This window comes from Cloeon dipterum, chromosome 2 (genome assembly GCF_949628265.1).
Source record: "Cloeon dipterum chromosome 2, ieCloDipt1.1, whole genome shotgun sequence".
Taxonomy (NCBI): domain Eukaryota; kingdom Metazoa; phylum Arthropoda; class Insecta; order Ephemeroptera; family Baetidae; genus Cloeon; species Cloeon dipterum.
Window position 1 is genome coordinate 3,076,848 of NC_088787.1, and position 19,211 is coordinate 3,096,058.

The window sequence follows — 19,211 nt, forward strand, 5'->3', positions numbered from 1 at the left end:
AGTCTCTCCTCTCTAAGGAGAGTCTCCTCCCTAGGTAGGCGGCGAGCTCTTCTCCAGGGAAGTGGCAGCTCGCATCTGCCTGGAGTAGTAGCTTGCAGGCTCTTTTATACCCTCGCTGGCCTCCGCCCCTCGTGCATCGTGCAGTCGCCTGGCAGGGAGAAAGTGGAGGGTGGATCCTGCCTCGGGCGTGACCTTCCCCTAACATGTGGTTAGCGCTAGAACTAATTGTAAGGGGGTTGCCTCCTCTTTCACTTCGGGCGGCAGCACTTAAATGTTTTACTTGTGTCACACGTCAAAATAATAACTACTTTATTATTCAAGCGGTTATCTACTATTCATTCTCTTTTCTTTAGTGCCAGACTACGTTAAAACTGCTTCTGGATGGGCTGGGACATATCAATTAATATTCTAAAATATTATAACATGTACACTATTAATGTAAATGACTAGGGGGATCAATGATTAAAATTCTAAAAGGCACGGATTTGATTCTACACTTTAATATTAATATCCATCCAGATCAATAAAATTCAAAATTGGTTGTTCTTCTAATTGCCGAATCTAGACGTTCTGGAAGACGAAATAAATGCGGGAGGATGCCATGTTTCGTGGAACTTTTTTTTATCGGGAGAAATCGTAATTAGTATACTCGACCCGGACCAGCGGTTCTTTTGATGATTTTATTGATGCGCCTCTCTCCTCTCCATCCAAAATGGAATGTCGCACACAAGGAGACGCTTTTTGGAACTGCGCCGCAGTTTTTGAGCAAATCGATCAACTCTTAATCATGTAGAGATTATATATGTATAGATTAAGAGCGGCTCAAGCGGCTGAAATTGCTCTTTATCGCTTGCGCGTTAATTTCCTCTATTAGGAAATGAACATTTACTAAATATTAATTAATAATAAAAAATGAGCTGTTTTCCCTTAATTTCCTCTTTAAAGCGGTTTATTCCTTTTAATTAGATTAGTGAGCGGAAAGAACGAAAAAATAGCGACGATGCCGGTTTTCAGGTTGCACGGCCTGAGCAAGTTCGGTAACAGGCGAGGGTTTAAAATCGTCGCCATGTATCGTCAAAATAAAAGTTCCAGAAGTCGCAAAAATTGCATTCAAAACGAGCCGCGAAAAGGATCTCAGGTCGCGGTACCCTGATAAAGGTCGTTAGGGTATGTCACCTATAGGTCGAATAAAAGACCTGTCCGACGAGGATTAGAAAAACAGTCGAATTTTGACAAAAATCTACAAAGTGGCGCCCCTGCCGCATTTCGCACCTCAGCGAGGACAATTATTAAAAAATCAAAATCAAAATTTCTAGCAGAGCCACAATGGTTAAACTCGAGATTTCAGATTGTGTCGACGCCCCCGGTGTTTTGCACTCGCTAAAATTGATTAATATTGCCCAGGGGGCTGGCGGCGCCATGTGCACATTTCCGCCGGTCGTTCGTAAGGTTTATACAGGGGAGAAATCGTTGGAATCCAAATTTCGCGATATTTAGGAAGCCGACAGTTATTTTCACCACAGGAGTTGATTTCCATAAAGAAACAGTGTAGGACTGAATATATGGCAAAAAGATGCATTTCTCTCGTTTTCGCGGCTTTGCGGACACATTCTGCATCGCTTTAATCTAAAGTTCTTATCTGCTTGCGTTGATCGACAGGTGAGATGCTTTGAAGGGAGATGGAGCGCGTGTGTGTGTGCAGCTGCGTCCGTTCGTCTTATCGCGACCCAATTTCTTATCTTTCTTCTACTTCATCCTAGAGAGGGGACCAGGGACAGGGATTACGGGATTCCCGTCCCTTCCCTGAGGGACGCGACGAATTTAGAATTTCGGGACAGGGACGGGACGGGACAGGGACAAACTGCAGATGGACGAGGGACAGTTTTATCGGCAGCAATGGCAGCATTAAAATTAAAAGGCCAGAGATTCTCAGTTTGTCAGTCTGAGGAGGAAAGAAAGCAATCATAGAGTTCGCCAAATTTGCAATACGGAAAATGCACCACTGGTTTTCTTGCGCTAAAAAAGCAGCTGGAAAACACTAGTTTTGGTTTTATACGAATTTTTCCGAATTTAGCCTCAAAAAAGTTAAATATTCCGTGTCAATGAAGTCAATATTTTGGAAAATGTTGAATGAAGAGTTCAAATTTTTGGTATCTTGGTGACCAGTACAGCGTTCGCAAAAACCAGCATTTTTCCACTGCATTGCACAAACTTTTTCGGTTTTTTATGCATTTTTTTCAAAAAACACGCATTTTTATTGAAAATAAAAAATTCACATGATGGATGACCAAAAAATGGGATTTTTAAAATTCAGTAAAATGCCACTGGTGTCCACAAAAGACAGACAATTGTAACATAAACCGCAATTTTCCAAAATTCCAACATTTTTTAGCGCAAAATGTGGCCTTTTCGGGTTAAAGTAAAAATATGTAGAAAACCCAGAATTGATGGGTTTTTTTAACTTTTATGTGCGCAGAAAATCCACTGATTGCAAGAATATCTGACGCTAAAAAGGCGAGAATTATTTTAAATAACTTTATTTGGTCTCTGAGCAAGATACATTTTTCAATGCTTGAATATTTAATTTTTTTATTACGTGATCTGCACCTCCAAAGTAAAAAATGGGTAAAATTAAATAAAATTCATGATAGTTAACAGCAATAAATTTCTTTATTGTAATTTAAAACAGAAGCAGCCTCTCTCGCAGACGCCGTTTATTAATAATTTGAATGTGCATGCTCGGCAGAATAATTAAAAGCACGCGTTTTCGTAGGAGAGGCACGAATCAACAAGAGCCTGATAAAAACACATAAATTTACATTTAAAGGAATTGAGCAAAAGGAAGCGCGCTGATGCGAGGAGCCCGACGCCTGCTCCCTGCGGCGGCACAATTACTAATTTGCCCTTCGGTGCTCTTTCCTAACCCGCAGCAGCGCAATCACCGTCAAAAACAGAAAGAATGCACTTCTTTTTTCTCCGATAATTTTTGAACTAAAAAAATTTGCAATTTAATTATTATGATGCATATAGAGCTTTCAAGTTAATTAAAGAAAATTTGCAAGTGCTCCGAAAACTGGAAGGCAAACAACAATTTGCAGAGAGAAAAAGGAGAAATATCAAGCTGAGCACTTCAAGACTTTAACGCCACATTAAAAAAGTGAATGCTTTGGAAAATAGAAATAAACCAAATCGCCTAAATTAAAAAAAAATCGAAAGTAAATATATAAAAAAAACCGTCCAAATATATTCGACTATTTTCCCCCACCAAAAATAGGGCTGTCAACTAAAATTGACAGCCCTAGTTATTTGTTTGCGCCGGGCGTAATTTATAATGCGAGGCGACGCTTTTCTGTCCGGTGTGCCGCTGCTTTGCTGCTGCCGCTTCTTCACGGCCGTGCTGCGAAGTGTTTCGTCGCCGCATCGCCCGCCGCGCGTTGACATTTAAATAAAAGGAGCAGAGAGGCAGGCGTGCAGATTGTGCCATAAATTTGCTGGTAAAAGTCGCAGCTCATCTCTTGACTAGGTGAATCGCTTCTAACGCAAAATATCGATCAGGACGCGGAAAATCAAACAAATCGGACCTTCACGGAGAAATTCAGCAAAATGAAAACCTCTACGAGCCTTTTACTTTCTATCACGGAAGATTTTGGTTAAAATTACATTGACTAAAAATTTGCCCTCGAGAAAGAAATAATAATTGGAATTTTTAGTATTAATTAAACATTTGTCAAAATTAATTAATAAAATTAGCGCAAGGACAATTAAGAGACGAAAAACTCGAGAGAATATTTTCAGCGACAGTTGGTGCATAACTGGAAAATTTTCGTTGTTTTTTTTCTATGAAATAAAAAGCCATAAAATCCCTAAAAAAACAACCGCCGGCTCCGCTTCAATCGTTGTTTGTGCTGTTTGTTGTCTGATTCGCCTCGTCACGCGTCGGGCTAGACATTGTTGACATCTTCGCACCTCACTCTCACGCAGTGATAACAAGCCAGCTGGTTTTTCCCTCTCTCTTCTCACTCAAGAACCTCCAGAAATTGGGTTAGTCGCAAGTTTATTGTAAGAAGATGCATGCTGCTTTATAATTGTTTTCCTCAACACATTTTTACATGGCTTTATTGGCATTGAACAGTCAAATTAAATCGTTTGATATTTTGTAAATTCTAAAATTTAATTGTTTCCTTGTGAAAAGAAAAAGCACTTCCTTCAGTGTTACAATTTTATTTATTTTTCTAGCACGTAAAAGATACAAGGGTTTGCATATTACAGGATATGAATGAAATAATATTACATACAAACTTAAATCTATTTTATAAAAAAATGAATGTGACATAATACATATAACCAATTCGAACAAAGTATAGTAATTAAGTGCTATCATCCAAACTAGGATCTATTTCTCGTTCTAGAGTTTTAAACATGAATCGTGTTTCTTTATTTAAGCTCCTTGATCGAGCAGTTTTTTCACTATAATATTGCCAGTAAAAGAATTTAATTTTTTGGCGTAGTACAATGCCGTTTTTTTCCTATTGTCTTTTGTGCGTATGACCACATTTTTTGACAGCAGCAATTCCACCGCTTCCAAATTACCATTTTTGCATGCGAGCAGCAGCGCTGTTTCTCCTGAATTGTTTCTGCAATTTAGATCGACTTGCTGTTGCTCCACGAGCCATTCAATGACGTAATTCTTCCTCGAAGATTTCATTGCCAAATGCAAGGTTGTGTCTCCGTTATTCAAGCGCTGTTTCACCAAATCACCGTTTTTTCCATGGATGAACATCAACGTGTAATAATCCTCAATCGCGTGATGCAAAGCATTTTTCCCTTCCTTGTCGGTCACACAAGGGTCTGCGCCTCTTTCAAACAAGTTGCGCACTAAGTTCAAATCCCCAGAGTGAGCGGCGTAGTGCACAGCGGTCCTTCCCTCTAGGTATATCGGGTCGATTTCTACTTCTTCCGCTGATAGAAGCTGCTTAGCGAATTCCCTGCTCGTTGTTTTGCACGCCGACAGCAGTGCAGTTTCGTTCAAATAATTCCTCGCGTTCAAATCGACTTCATTCTGCTCCTTGAGCCAGGAAAAGAGGGAATCACTAACGAAATCATATTTTGCGGCCCAATGCAAAATTGTGTTTCCGTTTATCAACTTTCCTCTCGCCAAGTCCCTGTTTTTCTCAAAAATGAAGTCAAAAATATGTTTGTGAAGTGCATGGTGCAAAGCATTTTTCCCTTTTTTGTCCGTCACACAAAGGTCTGCACCTTTTTCAATCATCTTGAGCACTGAGGCCAAAACTCCAGATCGAGTGGCGTAGTGCACAGCCGTATTCCCATTTTCGTCTTGTTTGTTGACATCGACGTCTTTGTTCAGCAGAAAGCTGACGATTTTCCATCTGAAATTCTTTGAGGCCAGTATGAGCAATGTTTCGCCCGTGTTGTTTCTCGTGTTCAAATCAACGCAATTCTGATACACAAGCCAATAGATTACGTCGTCGTTTGAAATGACTTCAGTTTCATCAATGCTTTCATGGATACACTCGATTGCATGGTGCAACACATTCTCTCCATCGTTGTCTGTCATGGTCAAACTTGCCCCGTGCTTTACAAGATTTTGCACCAGATCCAATCGTTTAATTGAGTTGGCAGCTGCGTGATGAAGAGCGGTTTTGCCTTTATCGTCTCTCTGATTGACGTCAGCAATCTTTTTTAACAAGCAGTCAACAGTTTTCCAGCATCCTTTTGCACTTGCAATGTGAAGAGCAGTTTCTCCCTTGTCATTCGTAGCGTTGACGTCAGCTCCAAGTTCTACGATTTTCTCCACAAACTTGAAATTTCCCTTCTCTGCGGCAACCTGCATCGGCGTCGAGCCTGTTTGGTCTCTGATGTTCAGATCGCCACCCAGATTTTTCCAAATTTGTAGAGCTTCGTTGTCATTCCATTCCGCAGCCAAATGCAAATGTGACCGTCCCTTTAAATTCTTGAAACCAAGGTCGATTACCTCCTTCAGTAAATGTCTGACGCAATCCAAGTTTTTGTCAACAGCGATGGACCAAGCTGTTCTTCCTTCCTTGTCCACTGCTTTCGCGTCAACTTCGGCTTGCTCAATCAGGACATATAAAAATTGGTTGATTTGATATCTATCACGCCGGTGACAACTTTGGTGAAAAATATCCAGTCCGGTTAGGTCACTTCCGGTTTTCTCCTCACGGTGACAACTTTGGAGAAATATATGTAGGCCGGTTTGGTCATTTCTGGTTTTCTCTTTAACAAGTTGGTTATCCGTGCTGAGCAACAGTTGGATCATTTCAATACTGTTGTCTCTCAGGTTTTTGCAGGCAAAGTGAAAGGAGTTCCATCCGCTATTATCCTTTTCTCGAACGTTTGCTCCAGAATTGATCAACTTGTGAACGAGTTCCAAAATACCATATTCCGCTGCGCAGTGAATGGCAGTCTTTCCCCTGTCATCTTTTTTGTTGACCTCATTTTGAAGCATAAGAAAGAAGTTGGCGTACTTATTTTCAACCTCTGACCAATCTTTCGAATCTCCACTCGGAATCAAAGTGGTCACGTCAGCCCCTGCTTCGTTCACAATCCACTGACACAATTCCCAATATTCTCTCTTTACTGCCAAGTGAAGAGGACTTTGTGCTGATTGAATTTTGAGGCTTATCAAATTGGGACACATTTCTAACAAATATTTTGCGACGTCTGTGTGACCACGGTCTACGGCACGTTTGTAAGCTCTCCATTCTTCTTCCAAGTCTGCTCTCTCCCTTATCTTATCTTCCAACAAGAACTTAACCAATTCAAGGTGACCGGATTCAGCAGATACTTCTAATAGGGATCTATCTCTGATTTCTCTGGCTCCATGTTTGAAGAGAACTTTAACACATTTGATGGATCCATAACTGCAAGAACAGTGAAGAAGGAATTCATTGGTTGGTTCTGTTTGAGCTGTATTTTGAAGAAGAAAATCAAGAATTTCATCGTGTCCTTCAACAACTGCTGAGATCATAGGTTTTCTAGACTCAATCATCATTAGCAATTTTGGAAACATCTCTTTCAACTTATTTAAGAAGAGAATTGCGTTGTATTTTGCCGCTTTTTCCACTAAGACAGGTAAACTTTCAAGCACCTGATCTTCGCATTCGAAAAAATCCATTTCAATCAAATGAGCTGCGATTTCGTCGGCGCTCTTAACTGCACTCTCCAAAGTTTTCATGTTCCTCGAGTAGAAAATATTGTGACCAACTTTTGTTTCATCAAAAGTCATGAAAGGTTTCAGCATGGAGAAAATGTTCGTCCAATTCTCTTGAACAACTTTTTTCAGGAACCCATCTGGATTTAATCTTGCTACGTCTAGAAATACTTCTCTATGCACTTTAATCTTCTCTTCATTGCGCAATATTGTGCAATAGTACAAATCGACAAACTTCCAACACTGCCTAAGATTGTACTCGTGGAACAGGCTTTGTTCTTCTTCAGACTCCAACTCGCCATTTTCCTCAATGTCGTGTATGATTATTTGGGCTGCAAGAAACTCGGCAAACGTCTGATGAATGAAAGTGAGCTTGTCATTTTCAAAGGTGGCAACACCATAGCCGTTAACCTTTTCTAGTCTTTCTTTTGTCTCACACGTAGGTAGAAAACATATCGAATCAAACGCTATTGTTTCAAGAAGTTCCATTGCAGAATCAAACTCTTTTTCGAACTTGTTGTGGGTTACATCAAGTCCGTCTCTATTTTTCAAGCACATTTTCACCTTAAGCTCCACAATCTGCTTGTAAACATCGTGCAAGTTGCTCTTGCCTCCGCTCTGAGCGACCAATGAGAGGTGCAAGGGGTTTCGCAGAATATCCTTGGACGGAAAGTTGTCAAGGAATGATTGGCATTGCTGTCTACTTTTGTTGGTTTCCAGTTGCAAAAATTCGATTTGTTGTTCTTCGGTCAATGGCTCTATTTCTGCTGAGACTGCATTTCCCACAGCTTCTTCAATCATTTTGGCTTCATGAGTTCTGGTTCCAATCCAAACGGGTATCGATCTGTGTTTCAAAGCTTTGATCAATTTCAATATATTTCCTTGATATTTTGAGTCGATCTCGTCAAAACCGTCAAGAAAAACAACGCAATTTCCGCTTTCGATCCATTTCTCGACTACTTCTTTGACTGGATTGTGCGTAGCTCCTGCGAGGAACTCAATTTCGTCTATTCCTCTCTTCGATATCAATTTGTTAGAGATGCTCGCGAGGGAAATGCGTAAAATTTTCAGTTGAATATTTAGTACCCCTAGTTGGAAAGCAATTTCTCGAAGAACAGTCGTTTTTCCTGCACCAGCAACAGAACGCAAGACCCATATACGGTTACCTTTCAAAGCTTTTTCCATAATCGTGTCAAAGGACAACACTATTTCACTATCAATCTCTGACAAACTCTGGACCAAGAACTGAGGCTTGAGGAAAGATCTTGGAAAATCCGGAAAGTCGAGTTTGAAGTGCAAAGTCGAGTTGAGCAGTGACCGATCTTTCAATTCTGAAATTAAAAGTTTTTCGACCATTTCTTGCAGACTTTTTCCTTCTTTCAGCTCTCGGCCTTTGAAGATTTCGATCAGCAATTGAAGTTTGTCTGAGGAATGGAATCTTTGTCAATAACTGATTTTAAAAATTAAATAAACTCTTACTACCTTTGTTTTGCAAAACTAGGACAAGCCAACCACTGTGGTTCGTTGACGTTACTCCGAAATTCTTCGGCCATGAAATCTAATTAACAAAATGGACTTTAGAAGAAAATAAATTAATTTTATTTTAATGAACGTTGACTAGACCGATAGATCAATTAAATCCCAATTTTCCCAATTTTCAAGCTATTGAATATTTTCAGTATTTTCTTAATAATCTTACTTTCATACAGCCGCCTGCGTCGGTTTTGGTTGCTTCCTGATCAATTAGGAAAAATATTTTGGGCTTTCCGATCCACTTGTCATTGTTTGGGCCGATAAAATTACGCAGGATATCAGTTATTGCAATGTCCTCATCACCAAATCGGCAGCAAACTTCTCTCGTATCTTCTTTTTCACTTAATTTTCCAATAATAAATGTGAAAACGCAGCCTACGTCAGGTTCCAGCTCAGATACTGTGAACAATCGATTTTAATCGAAGCAATCATCCATATCGTCTTTTTTAACACTGACCTTCCTTGCAGTAAAGATCCAGAGATGATTCGCTCAGCATCCTCTCGCTAATTTCAAATTGGAGGTTTCCTGAGAGGGATTTTCTAATTTCATTCACTGCGTCATTTGGCTCCGAGAATAAAAGGAACGCTCGGCGGTGTCTCACGTTTGCTCCCGAGTCTGATTTCCAAGGGAAAAACTCAGACTCTACTTTCACTCTTGAAGCATCAGCAGAGGAGCAGGAGTTAGAAGAAACCAAGCTGCTTCTGAAAAATAAAAAATTCAATAATTTTAATCCCATAATATATTTTATTTGCTTACTTTGCAAAGAAAAATCTTCGATTTAATGCAAACATTTTAACCTCTGGGGTTTGACTGATGTAGACTCCTTCCTTTACGTTGTAGTTGTCCTTGAAATTGTTGTGGATTTGATTCTGAATTGAGGTAAAGACATTTAAAAGGGGCTCGTCGTTCTTCATGGAGTCCAGGACTTTGCAAGCTTCTCGGATAAATGCCGTTCCGGACACTCCACGGATTGCTCTAGTAGCTATACGAATTTTTAAGTATAATTGAATTTACTAGGTTTTTATTTTTCATGATCACTCACTTTCCACAGTTGAGTAAAAGACAACTAAGTTGCGCATCTCTGGTTGATAGGTAATGCGACAAGAATTTTGGTTGTCAAACTTTTCTTGGTTGGCACTGTAAATCGTGTCAAAAAATTCCCCACGGCATGGCTGTAGGAAGTTTTAATTATTAATTATTAAAGTTGAAGAATAAAATTACCCCAAAGTTGATTATTTTCAAGCAGTCTTCAAAGAGCGTCAGATTTTTCAAAGAGTCGAAAATATCGGTCGTGGAGAAGGAAATGAATTTGTTCGAATTCTCGTAATGGTCGGTGAATATTTCTCCATCTATGTGTCCGTGGGATAGAATGTAAAGCACGAAAACTGAAGGAACGTCGTCTGAGCAAAATAATATAGTTATTAAGATCTAGATCATGTACTTGTGAAAGTGTCACCTTCGGAGCTAAAAAAACGTAAAAGTTTTTTCTGGTCAGCGAGGAGTTCAAGCAACACCTCTCTTTTTGGTGATGAAATACTGCGAAAATTGCACTTGCGGTTCTCTTGAAAGGTCTTTTGTAGATTTTTCACGTCCTGAGCGTCTCCTTCGCGAAATAAATTTTTGTTTCTCGCGTTTTTGAAGTCAAAGTGGATGACAAGGACACAAATGCTTTGAACAAACGAAAAATGTTAATTTTTCCAACATGAATTCAGTTTGATCATTACTTTTTGGCATATTCCTTATCATTTTCACCTTTCCCTGGTGGAAGGAAATAGCCAAGGTTTGCTTCTCCCTCAGGTCGGCCTAAAGCCTCACCTATAAAGAGTAGGTATCGTTCAAGAACCCGATTTCAAACTGATAGTTAACAAATATAAATCTGACCTACCTTCCTTAACGATATCTTCTAATTCCTCATCTATTGTCTGGAAAAAATTAGCCACAGTTGATTAGCTGTTTACCTGAATGATTTTCCATCATTCTTTTATTATAATTTAAATGGACTGTTGTTTTTATAGGCTTGTAATTAGGGCTTTTAATTAGAGACGATCTACAATATTTTTTCTGAGCGTCAAATCTATAAGAGGCTTAAATAAGCATGTATATGAATGAACACAATTCAAACGTCCACTTATTCACCCCTTCAACAGTATTACCAACCCCAACTGTAAACTGAAGAATATTGCAATTTGAAATATTCGCTACGCTATCACAAATCAACTTAAGACGCATTCTTCTGTAATTTAACAATTAGTTATTGCGCCGCGCGTCAATGGGGCGCCAGTTGTCCACCGGAGGTCCCTCTGGGCTCCACGACTTTATTTCGCGCTTGGACCTTCCGCCCTGCGGACGATTTTCCGACGAGACGCGTTTGTGCTCGGCGTCCATTTGTCATGAATAATGTTGAAAAACCCCCCAAATAATCCCGAGCGGGTATACGATGACATCGAGTCCAAATGGTCAACAACATTTGAAAAATCACGGAAAGTTCTCAGGGACTAATCTAAGGGTGGATTACCCTGAAAAAAAAACAAAAAAAAGTTAATTATTCCGTCATGAATTCAGTTGGATCGTTACTTTTCAGCATTTTGTGTCTCTTCTTGATCATTTCCAGGTGGAAGGGAATTGCCAAGGTCTGCTTCTCCCCCATTGTCAGGTAAAGCATCACCTATAAAAAGTAGGAATCGTTCAAGGAACTGATCCGTAAGAGTTAACAAATATATATAAGACCTACCTTGCTCCACTACATCTTCTAAGGTCTCTTCCATTGCTATCTGGAAAAAATCAGCCAAAATTAATTAGCTGTTTTCCTGCAAAATGTCCCATAATTCTTTTAAATAATTTTAGATCGAGTTATTGTTTCTAGGCTTATAATTAGGGCTGTTAATTCGAGACGATCGACGATCGAAGGTAACGAGGAATGAAAATACACTTGACTAGTTTATTTTTTCTTTTGATCTGCATTGGCCCATTAGACATCTCAGGCTCTCTGTAGCCTGGCACATCGAACGATCCACGACCCATGGGGAAACCAGCGTCCCAGGTCGATAGGCCAAAGACGCGGATGCGCCCTCTGACTTACTCACAATGACACGCGGATGCATGCCAGCTGGTCTCGTTGTCGTTTCTGTATTTGCTCCTCTTGCAATTGTAGGAATGTGGCTGGTCAATTTGCACCTTTGCAACCTCTGTTCCCTGTTCCTACGCCAACTCGTCACCGGCCAGGAGAGTTGGCCTTGCAGTAGCATCACTCTGAACTTTGGTTGAGAATGTTTTTTTCTCAACTGCTCTTCCAAAGCCGAACCTTCCTCGTTCAAACTTGTTGTATCTTGAATTTTTGTTTCTCTTTGGTCGGAAATTTACTATCTTTTTGAAGTAACTGTTGCCATTGAAACTGGATGTACCTCAATTTCACGTCACGGTTTCTTTTTACAATGCGCTTGGTTCTTCTTGGTGCCCGGACTAGTGATAATGACAAACTCTACGTCTACAGCGCAGCAGCAGCACGCAAGTGAAGTGACCGGACCGCGCTCATTGGCTCGCTGCAGCCAGTGCGATAGTGCGCGTGTTTTTCAAAAGTTTGAATCACGGCTTCGACTATTCTGGCGAGGTGGCGGGATTTCCGAAAATGAGGAAATAATGCAGCTGCATGCAGCTATCCTATTTCCGTTCTCATGAAATCTATTATAAAATGGCTGAAATTTACCCTCTACTTAAAATTTATAATTCGGCACGCGTGGCGCGTGCCTGCTTTTTTCCAACCGCGGATGAATCCCGGCGCAGGTTGTGCACCTTCGAAAATTATCTTGGGTGACGAGAGTTTTGGGCCCGACGGACCCATAAGGGCTTCGCAGGAGCTCCTCGAGTAAATCGCGTTTGACGATTTTTCCCCGCAAATTTTTGCACGGCGCCGCCGCCCGGCGGTCGCCGCCCGCGACCCGGTTCGGGGGGCGACTCCGAGTTGGCCCCCGTCCCCGGTGTTAGCCCCCACATCGGAGCTCAAATGCGAAGCGCTTGTCAATGTTAACTATAATACGCCATTATTAGGATTCAATTTCTAACATGTGTAGCAAAGAATAGCTACAAAAATATGAAAACCCAATACTTTTCGGGAATGTTAATAACCAAAAGCGAAATGTAAATTTTCTGACTCACCTTCTCGATGAGCATGCATAGGACGTAGTAGATGGCGTAGGCAGGTATCCAGACCATGGAGGAGAACGATATGCATAGACCGAGCATTTCAGCCCAGTCAGGATACTCGTAGGTGCTGTAGGTCACAGGAGCGTTTTGCAAGTAGTAGAAAATGAAGACGCTCTGTACATAGGCCAAATGGTTTTATCAATAAAGTGGATTCTTTGCTTGGAAAATATAATCTCACCAGCATCGCAACCCAGCAGACGGTCCAGATCCTGCCAGGTCGGAAGCCGATCATCTCCCCTATGAAGTCACGGAAGTCACAGAAGCGCTCAGCACCGAAGAACCAGGAGATGGCGATGGTTTGGAAGAAGCCCTGCAAGAAAAATGATGTCAGTGACGTGAAAATGACGAAAAATCTTTGTATTTTCAAAAGGCTTTAAATTTTTATTTTGAACAACTAAAAACAAGTTTTGTTGGTTTTCCATTGAATTTTGAGCAAATTTGGAAAATTTCCTCATCCCTCCAATGACGTCACTGAGACATCACTGTGATATCACTCACGTCACGATTGCACTCCCGAAGACACGAGGAATGAAAATGATGTCAAAATGATATCATATTGACATACCCACGGTGACCAAACGTTTTAATATTTTTCCGTTGATATTCTAAAGAAATCAATATAATATCTCTTAGTTTTTCTAATTTTGGAAAAATTCAAAAAATTTAAAAATTAAAAAAAAATTGTCATTTTTTCATACTTTTTTAATTATATTATTGCAAATGGGGCCTACAATTCAGGTGTGCAGGGTCACGATTCGATGTGATGTCAAAGTGACGTCAAAGTGATATCAATATGACATGCTCAGCGTGATGATTTTTTGAAATTCTGGGGATGCAAGTGATATCAATGTGACATCAATGTGATGTCCCAAAAGAATTTTAAACAAAAAAATATGAAATCTTTGCTGATCATTAACATTTAAATTAATTAATTAATTTCATAATTTCATAATTTTTTGTTTAAAATTCTTTTGGGACATCACATTGATGTCACATTGATATCACGCGCATCCTCAGAATTTCAAAAAATCATCACGCTGAGCATGTCATATTGATATCACTTTGACGTCACTTTGACATCACATCGAATCGTGACCCTGCACACCTGAATTGTAGGCCCCATTTGCAATAATATAATTTAAAAAAGTATGAAAAAATGACAAAAAAAATATTTTTTAATTTTTTATTTTTTTAAATTTTTCCAAAATTGGAAAATTTTAGAGATATTATATTGATTTCTTTAGAATATCAACGGAAAAATATTAAAACGTTTGGTCACCGTGGGTATGTCAATATGATATCATTTTGACATCATTTTCATTCCTCGTCTCTTTCGGAAGTGCAATCGTGACGTGAGTGATATCACAGTGATGTCTCAGTGACGTCATTGGAGGGATGAGGAAATTTTCCAAATTTGCTCAAAATTCAATGGAAAACCAACAAAACTTGTTTTTAGTTGTTCAAAATAAAAATTTAAAGCCTTTTGAAAATACAAAATTTTTCGTCATTTTCACGTCACTCGACATCATTTTTCTTGCACTTAAGTGCAATTGTGACGCGAGTGATATCAAAGTGATGTCACAGTGACGTCATTGCAGGGATGGAAAATTTAATGCTTGAACAAGGAAATCAGTAAATATTTTTATTTTATAAAATAGAAAAAACTCCATGTTTTCGATTGGGTTGAAACGCAAATAATTTGCGATGGCTGGGAGATAAAGATTTTTAAAATAAAAGTGACAAGCGTGACGGGGCTACTTTTTCCGCTGATGCTCTTAACGGTGGAGATTCCTTACACTCAGAATTATATTGTATGCGATGTATGTGACAATAAAATATAATTCATATGTGTGTTCTTGGTTCCTAATCAAAAAATTAATTGAATTTTCCAGGAAAAAATATTACTGTGATGTCATATTGATATCACCAGGGTGACGTCAAATTGACGTCACTAAATGTCCGTCACAATGGGATCATATTGATATCATTATGATATCACGACCAAATTATTTTTCCCAGAAAATTATTTTTATTGCATTTTTAAAACTTGAGGTTGAAAATGCTATTAAAATAATTCAAAGAGAATTTTCTGGGGAAAATTTTTTGGTCAAGATATCACCTCAAGTGACGTCAATATGACGTCATATTGACGTCACTCCAGGTTGGAGCTCGGAATACGGATCCAAAAACTGTCAGTTTTGAAAATGCTATTAAAATAATAGCATTTGGGGAAAATTTTTTGGTCGTGATATCATAATGATATCAATATGATCCAATTGTGACGGACATTAAGTGACGTCAATATGACGTCACCCGGGTGATATCATGTGATGTCAATATGACGTCACAGTGATATTTTTTTCTTGCAGGGAGCAGACCCAGAGAAACGAGATGCCATAAGAGCGGCTCAAGCGGATGAACTTGTTCTTTGTACCTAGCGTTAGTTTTTCCTCTATTATTGATTTCCTCTATAAGAGAAAGAACATTTACTAAATTAAAAAATGAGCTGTTGATTTCCTCTCTAGAGCGCGGTGTCTTCTTTTTAATAAGATTAGTGAGCTCTTCATTTTTTTATATTTTTTTTATTGGTTCTGAACCATCGGCGTATTACATGGAAGCTCTTCATTCTTTACACGGGCGTCACTCTGTAAAGTTTATCGCAGCTTAAAGATGGTTTTGCGTTCTTATCTGCTGCTGTCTCCCCCTTCAAAGCAGTGCAGCAAGAGATGATTATTGGTTAGCAAGCCGGTGCAATATGTCGGAAAATTTGGACGATGAGATTTACCGTGATTTTCGAGAAGGCCGTTCATTGCGAATCGAAGCTGAAATTTCTATTCGTTTGCTAAATAAATTTTCTTTATTGCGTTTGATTTATTGGAATAATTAGTGTATCGAAATTCCTGCAAAATAGCTCCAGTCCTGATTCACTGATAAGATTATAAATTAACCGTCGAATGCTGACGACGACTTGTTCTGGCTGAGCCACTGCGTTGCCATGCCAACAGAGATAATGCCAAAGCAAAAATTTACAGCAAGCACGAGGAAATATTTCACCAGTTTAATTAGCCAATGGTGTTTTTAAATTCTAATAATATATCACTTGTAAAATTTTAGGATTTTTTTGGCGAACCAGTTGAGAGTGATGGCAAAAAGGTTATTATTGGAGTGTCTCGAAAAGCTCAAATAACTCGACAGGCTGGGCGACTTGCCACTTTCTCGTTTTCGCGGCTGCACGGACAAATTCTGCATCGCTTTTATCTCGAATTCTTATCTGCTTGCGTTGATCGACAGGCGAGATGCTTTGAAGGGAGATCCGGCGCGTTTGTGCAGTTGCGTCCATTCGTCTTATCGCGACCCAATTTTTTTATCTCTCTTCTACTCCATTTATTTTAATGGCTATATAGACAAAAAGATATTAAAAAATTGAGGTATTTTTAAGTCTACATTCTTTGTTTCTTAGATACAACAACATCGAGACTTATAAAACTTCATTTTTAACTCGCAATTAAGTACGTCACTGATAAATCAAGCGAAAGGCCCAATTCCGGCAGGTAAAAAAAACCAAAAACGGTCCAATAACTTCGCCAGAAAGTGAGTGGCATGAAAGAGAGTGCTGCGAGCCAAGATTCCAGTCAGCCGCGAGCAGCAGAGCAACAGCCTCTCTAATTTTGTCTGAAAGGATATCTAAGAGCTACGACTCCAGGTGAATTGCTCTTTTATCTATAGTCGCTAATTAAATAAAATACCCCAATTTTTCTGGCAAATCAACATTATAAATACCAACTTAAATTTACTCCATCTGTAAAACAAATTAACATTTTTTGCTTACAAAAGACTACAATTAATTGCCAATTAAAACAGCCGCACCAAACCTTTTTTGTTGCGTGTGAAGCAAAACACGAATATAAAATAAATCATGCACACACTGTTTATTTTTTAGAACAAATAATACTCTCCATTATTGTGTTTATAATAGTTTAGTTGCGAGTGAGTTAATAATACGAATCACAAATGGACAAATTATTGAATCAAATCACAGTATAGTTCTTTTTGCTCGGAGAAATGGAGGAATGGCGTTCAACCCGCGCTTCAAATCCGCTCGGCGGCACAGTTTCCACTTTGTCCATGGAATTTTACATTAATTTTTCCAATACGATTAAATCATAAAAACAAACATCTGTAAATCCCTTTTATTGGTTAATGTCATAAATAATTGCATCAAATATATTTTTAATATCCATCCTCCATCCTGGAAATGAATTCCTTTCCAATTAATGTCTCAATAATCTTGTCCACCATCGGAATTTCGATGGAAAACCTCATCCCTTTCGCTATGGCTTAATGAACCTAAGATGACACACGTCCTAAATGCGTAAATATTAAATTATTTATTGGATATATAATGAAGGACCACAATTTAAATAAATTATTCAATCTGCTTGCGTCAGCAATAATTTTTTGGACGCAATGGCCGCAATGTCAAGGCCGGAATTAGAAGTTTCGCAAAAACTTCATCCAGGGATGTGAATGAGGTTTTTGTCGGAATCAGGTGTTTTTGGCCTTAAAATTGAATTCGTATTGGTTATTATTAAATTATGTATATATACACGAACTTTATTCTCACCGTTGAATTTTCCCCAAGCGAACACTTCATCTGCTTCTGTAATTGCAGCACTGACAAAGTAAGCGAAATGAGCAGCTACGTCTTTGATCCTTTCCAAAGAGAAAATAAATATTGATTTTGTCTCATAAATATTTAAATCTTCGTCAGTATTTATATTACCTGCCGAAATTTCCAGATATCATAGTTGGTCGGTGTGAACTTTTAACGGTTCCTACTCCCAGCTGGCCTGATCCGTTCGATCCCCAAGAGAAGATTTTTCCATCGTTGGATAAAGCCAGGGCATGCGAATATCCACAAACAATTTTTGTAATTGAGATTCCTTCCAATCCAGGCACTTTGCGAGGAATGTTTTGCTCTGTCACGTCTTCAGCACTACGGCCCAGAATGCCATATTCATTTCTCCCCCAAGCAAGAACCTTTGAAATGAATGATTATACATTAGGAATTAAATAATATTTCCATTTTATTTGTCTATAAATAACATCCACTTTAAATAAAAATGTTGCTGCTGAAAAATAAGAAATAATGCCCGAAATAGATATGATATTCACCTCTCCTGAGTCTAGCAGTGCTACAGATGAAAATTGTAAACAGGCGATGGCTGTCACAACTCCACCAGCCGCAGGAAAGTCCAATTTCATTGGAAGAGTTTGGTCATCGCTGTGTCCCAGTCCCAACTGCCCGAAATCGTTACGACCAAAGGAAAAGACCTTTTAATAGAGCGTGCTATTTGGAATAATTTCTAATGACAATTATTTTATTAAAACCTCTCTCTCCAAAGTTAAAACCAGAGTATAGCAATAGCTGCAGGCGACTTGGACAACTCTTTTTGTTGCCAAAATTCCTTCTATTTTGGTCGGGAACAGGGTGTCTTGTTTCGTACCCAGTCCAAGCTGGCCGTAATCATTTTTTCCCCACGCGTATACTGAGCCGGTAGCAGAAATCGCAAAATACGTCAAGCTTGAGAATTGGAATTCTGAGAAAAAAACAAAACGTATTTATTTGGGCCACATCAATTTTCCTTCATTATAACTTAACCTTGAATGTTTTGTCCGCACAATTGTTCAATTTTTGTGTGCTCCGTACGTGGTTCGGTGTCGCCAGTGCCAAGAAATCCTGATTCGTTTTTCCCAAAGCCGAAAAGTTCGTCATATTTCGTTACGTAAATTGCGCCATCTCCTTTGAATGATAAATGGCGCAGATGAGAGTGCGTCCATCAGGATCAATATATTTTGTCCCGATTTTACAGAGTTAATAACGGAATTTTTCTCTAAGCTCCCACTTTAGAAATGACAATAACTTAGCATTGGGCAATGGAAACTATAAATGATATATAGTGACGAGCACCAGCAGAAAAGCTATTCAACACAAAAAATGTCCATTATTCTTACTAGATATAATTTTAATTAATATTAAATAGAGCTTACTAAATACGACCGCAAGCCTGATATTCCGCTTCAGTTCGTCGTTTAGCTCCTGAAATATTTCCCACTTATCCAGGATGTCCGACATGGCTGCAGCAGCAGACTTCCGCGCCAAATTCTCTTCAGCACTGCTTGCTGACAAGTAATGAAGCATTCGATTTGGGGTTTTTATCTCTGTTGGTGATGACGCAGGCTTATCGACGAGTCGGTCGGCGACTCTCTGCCTCATTGCCGCTT

General features: G+C 39.2%; 1 protein-coding gene and 1 long non-coding RNA gene across 2 annotated transcripts; both read right to left on the reverse strand.

Annotated features, from left to right (window-relative positions):
- Positions 1-30: 30 nt before the first annotated feature.
- LOC135937350 (uncharacterized) lies at positions 31-14,049 on the reverse strand. The gene is made up of 14 exons (XM_065480499.1): positions 14,032-14,049; positions 13,105-13,236; positions 12,879-13,040; positions 10,612-10,648; positions 10,451-10,541; positions 10,183-10,394; positions 9,948-10,126; positions 9,769-9,898; positions 9,483-9,708; positions 9,183-9,427; positions 8,892-9,124; positions 8,675-8,750; positions 4,652-8,616; positions 31-198 (listed from the first exon to the last, which is right to left on the reverse strand). The coding sequence occupies exons 1-14, from the start codon at positions 14,047-14,049 to the stop codon at positions 31-33; spliced, it is 5,874 nt and encodes a 1,957-aa protein (XP_065336571.1).
- Positions 14,050-17,272: 3,223 nt separating this feature from the next.
- On the reverse strand, positions 17,273-17,935 carry LOC135935248 (uncharacterized). The gene is made up of 3 exons (XR_010574189.1): positions 17,710-17,935; positions 17,551-17,639; positions 17,273-17,486 (listed from the first exon to the last, which is right to left on the reverse strand). It is a non-coding gene; the product is annotated as an uncharacterized LOC135935248 (long non-coding RNA).
- Positions 17,936-19,211: the final 1,276 nt, after the last annotated feature.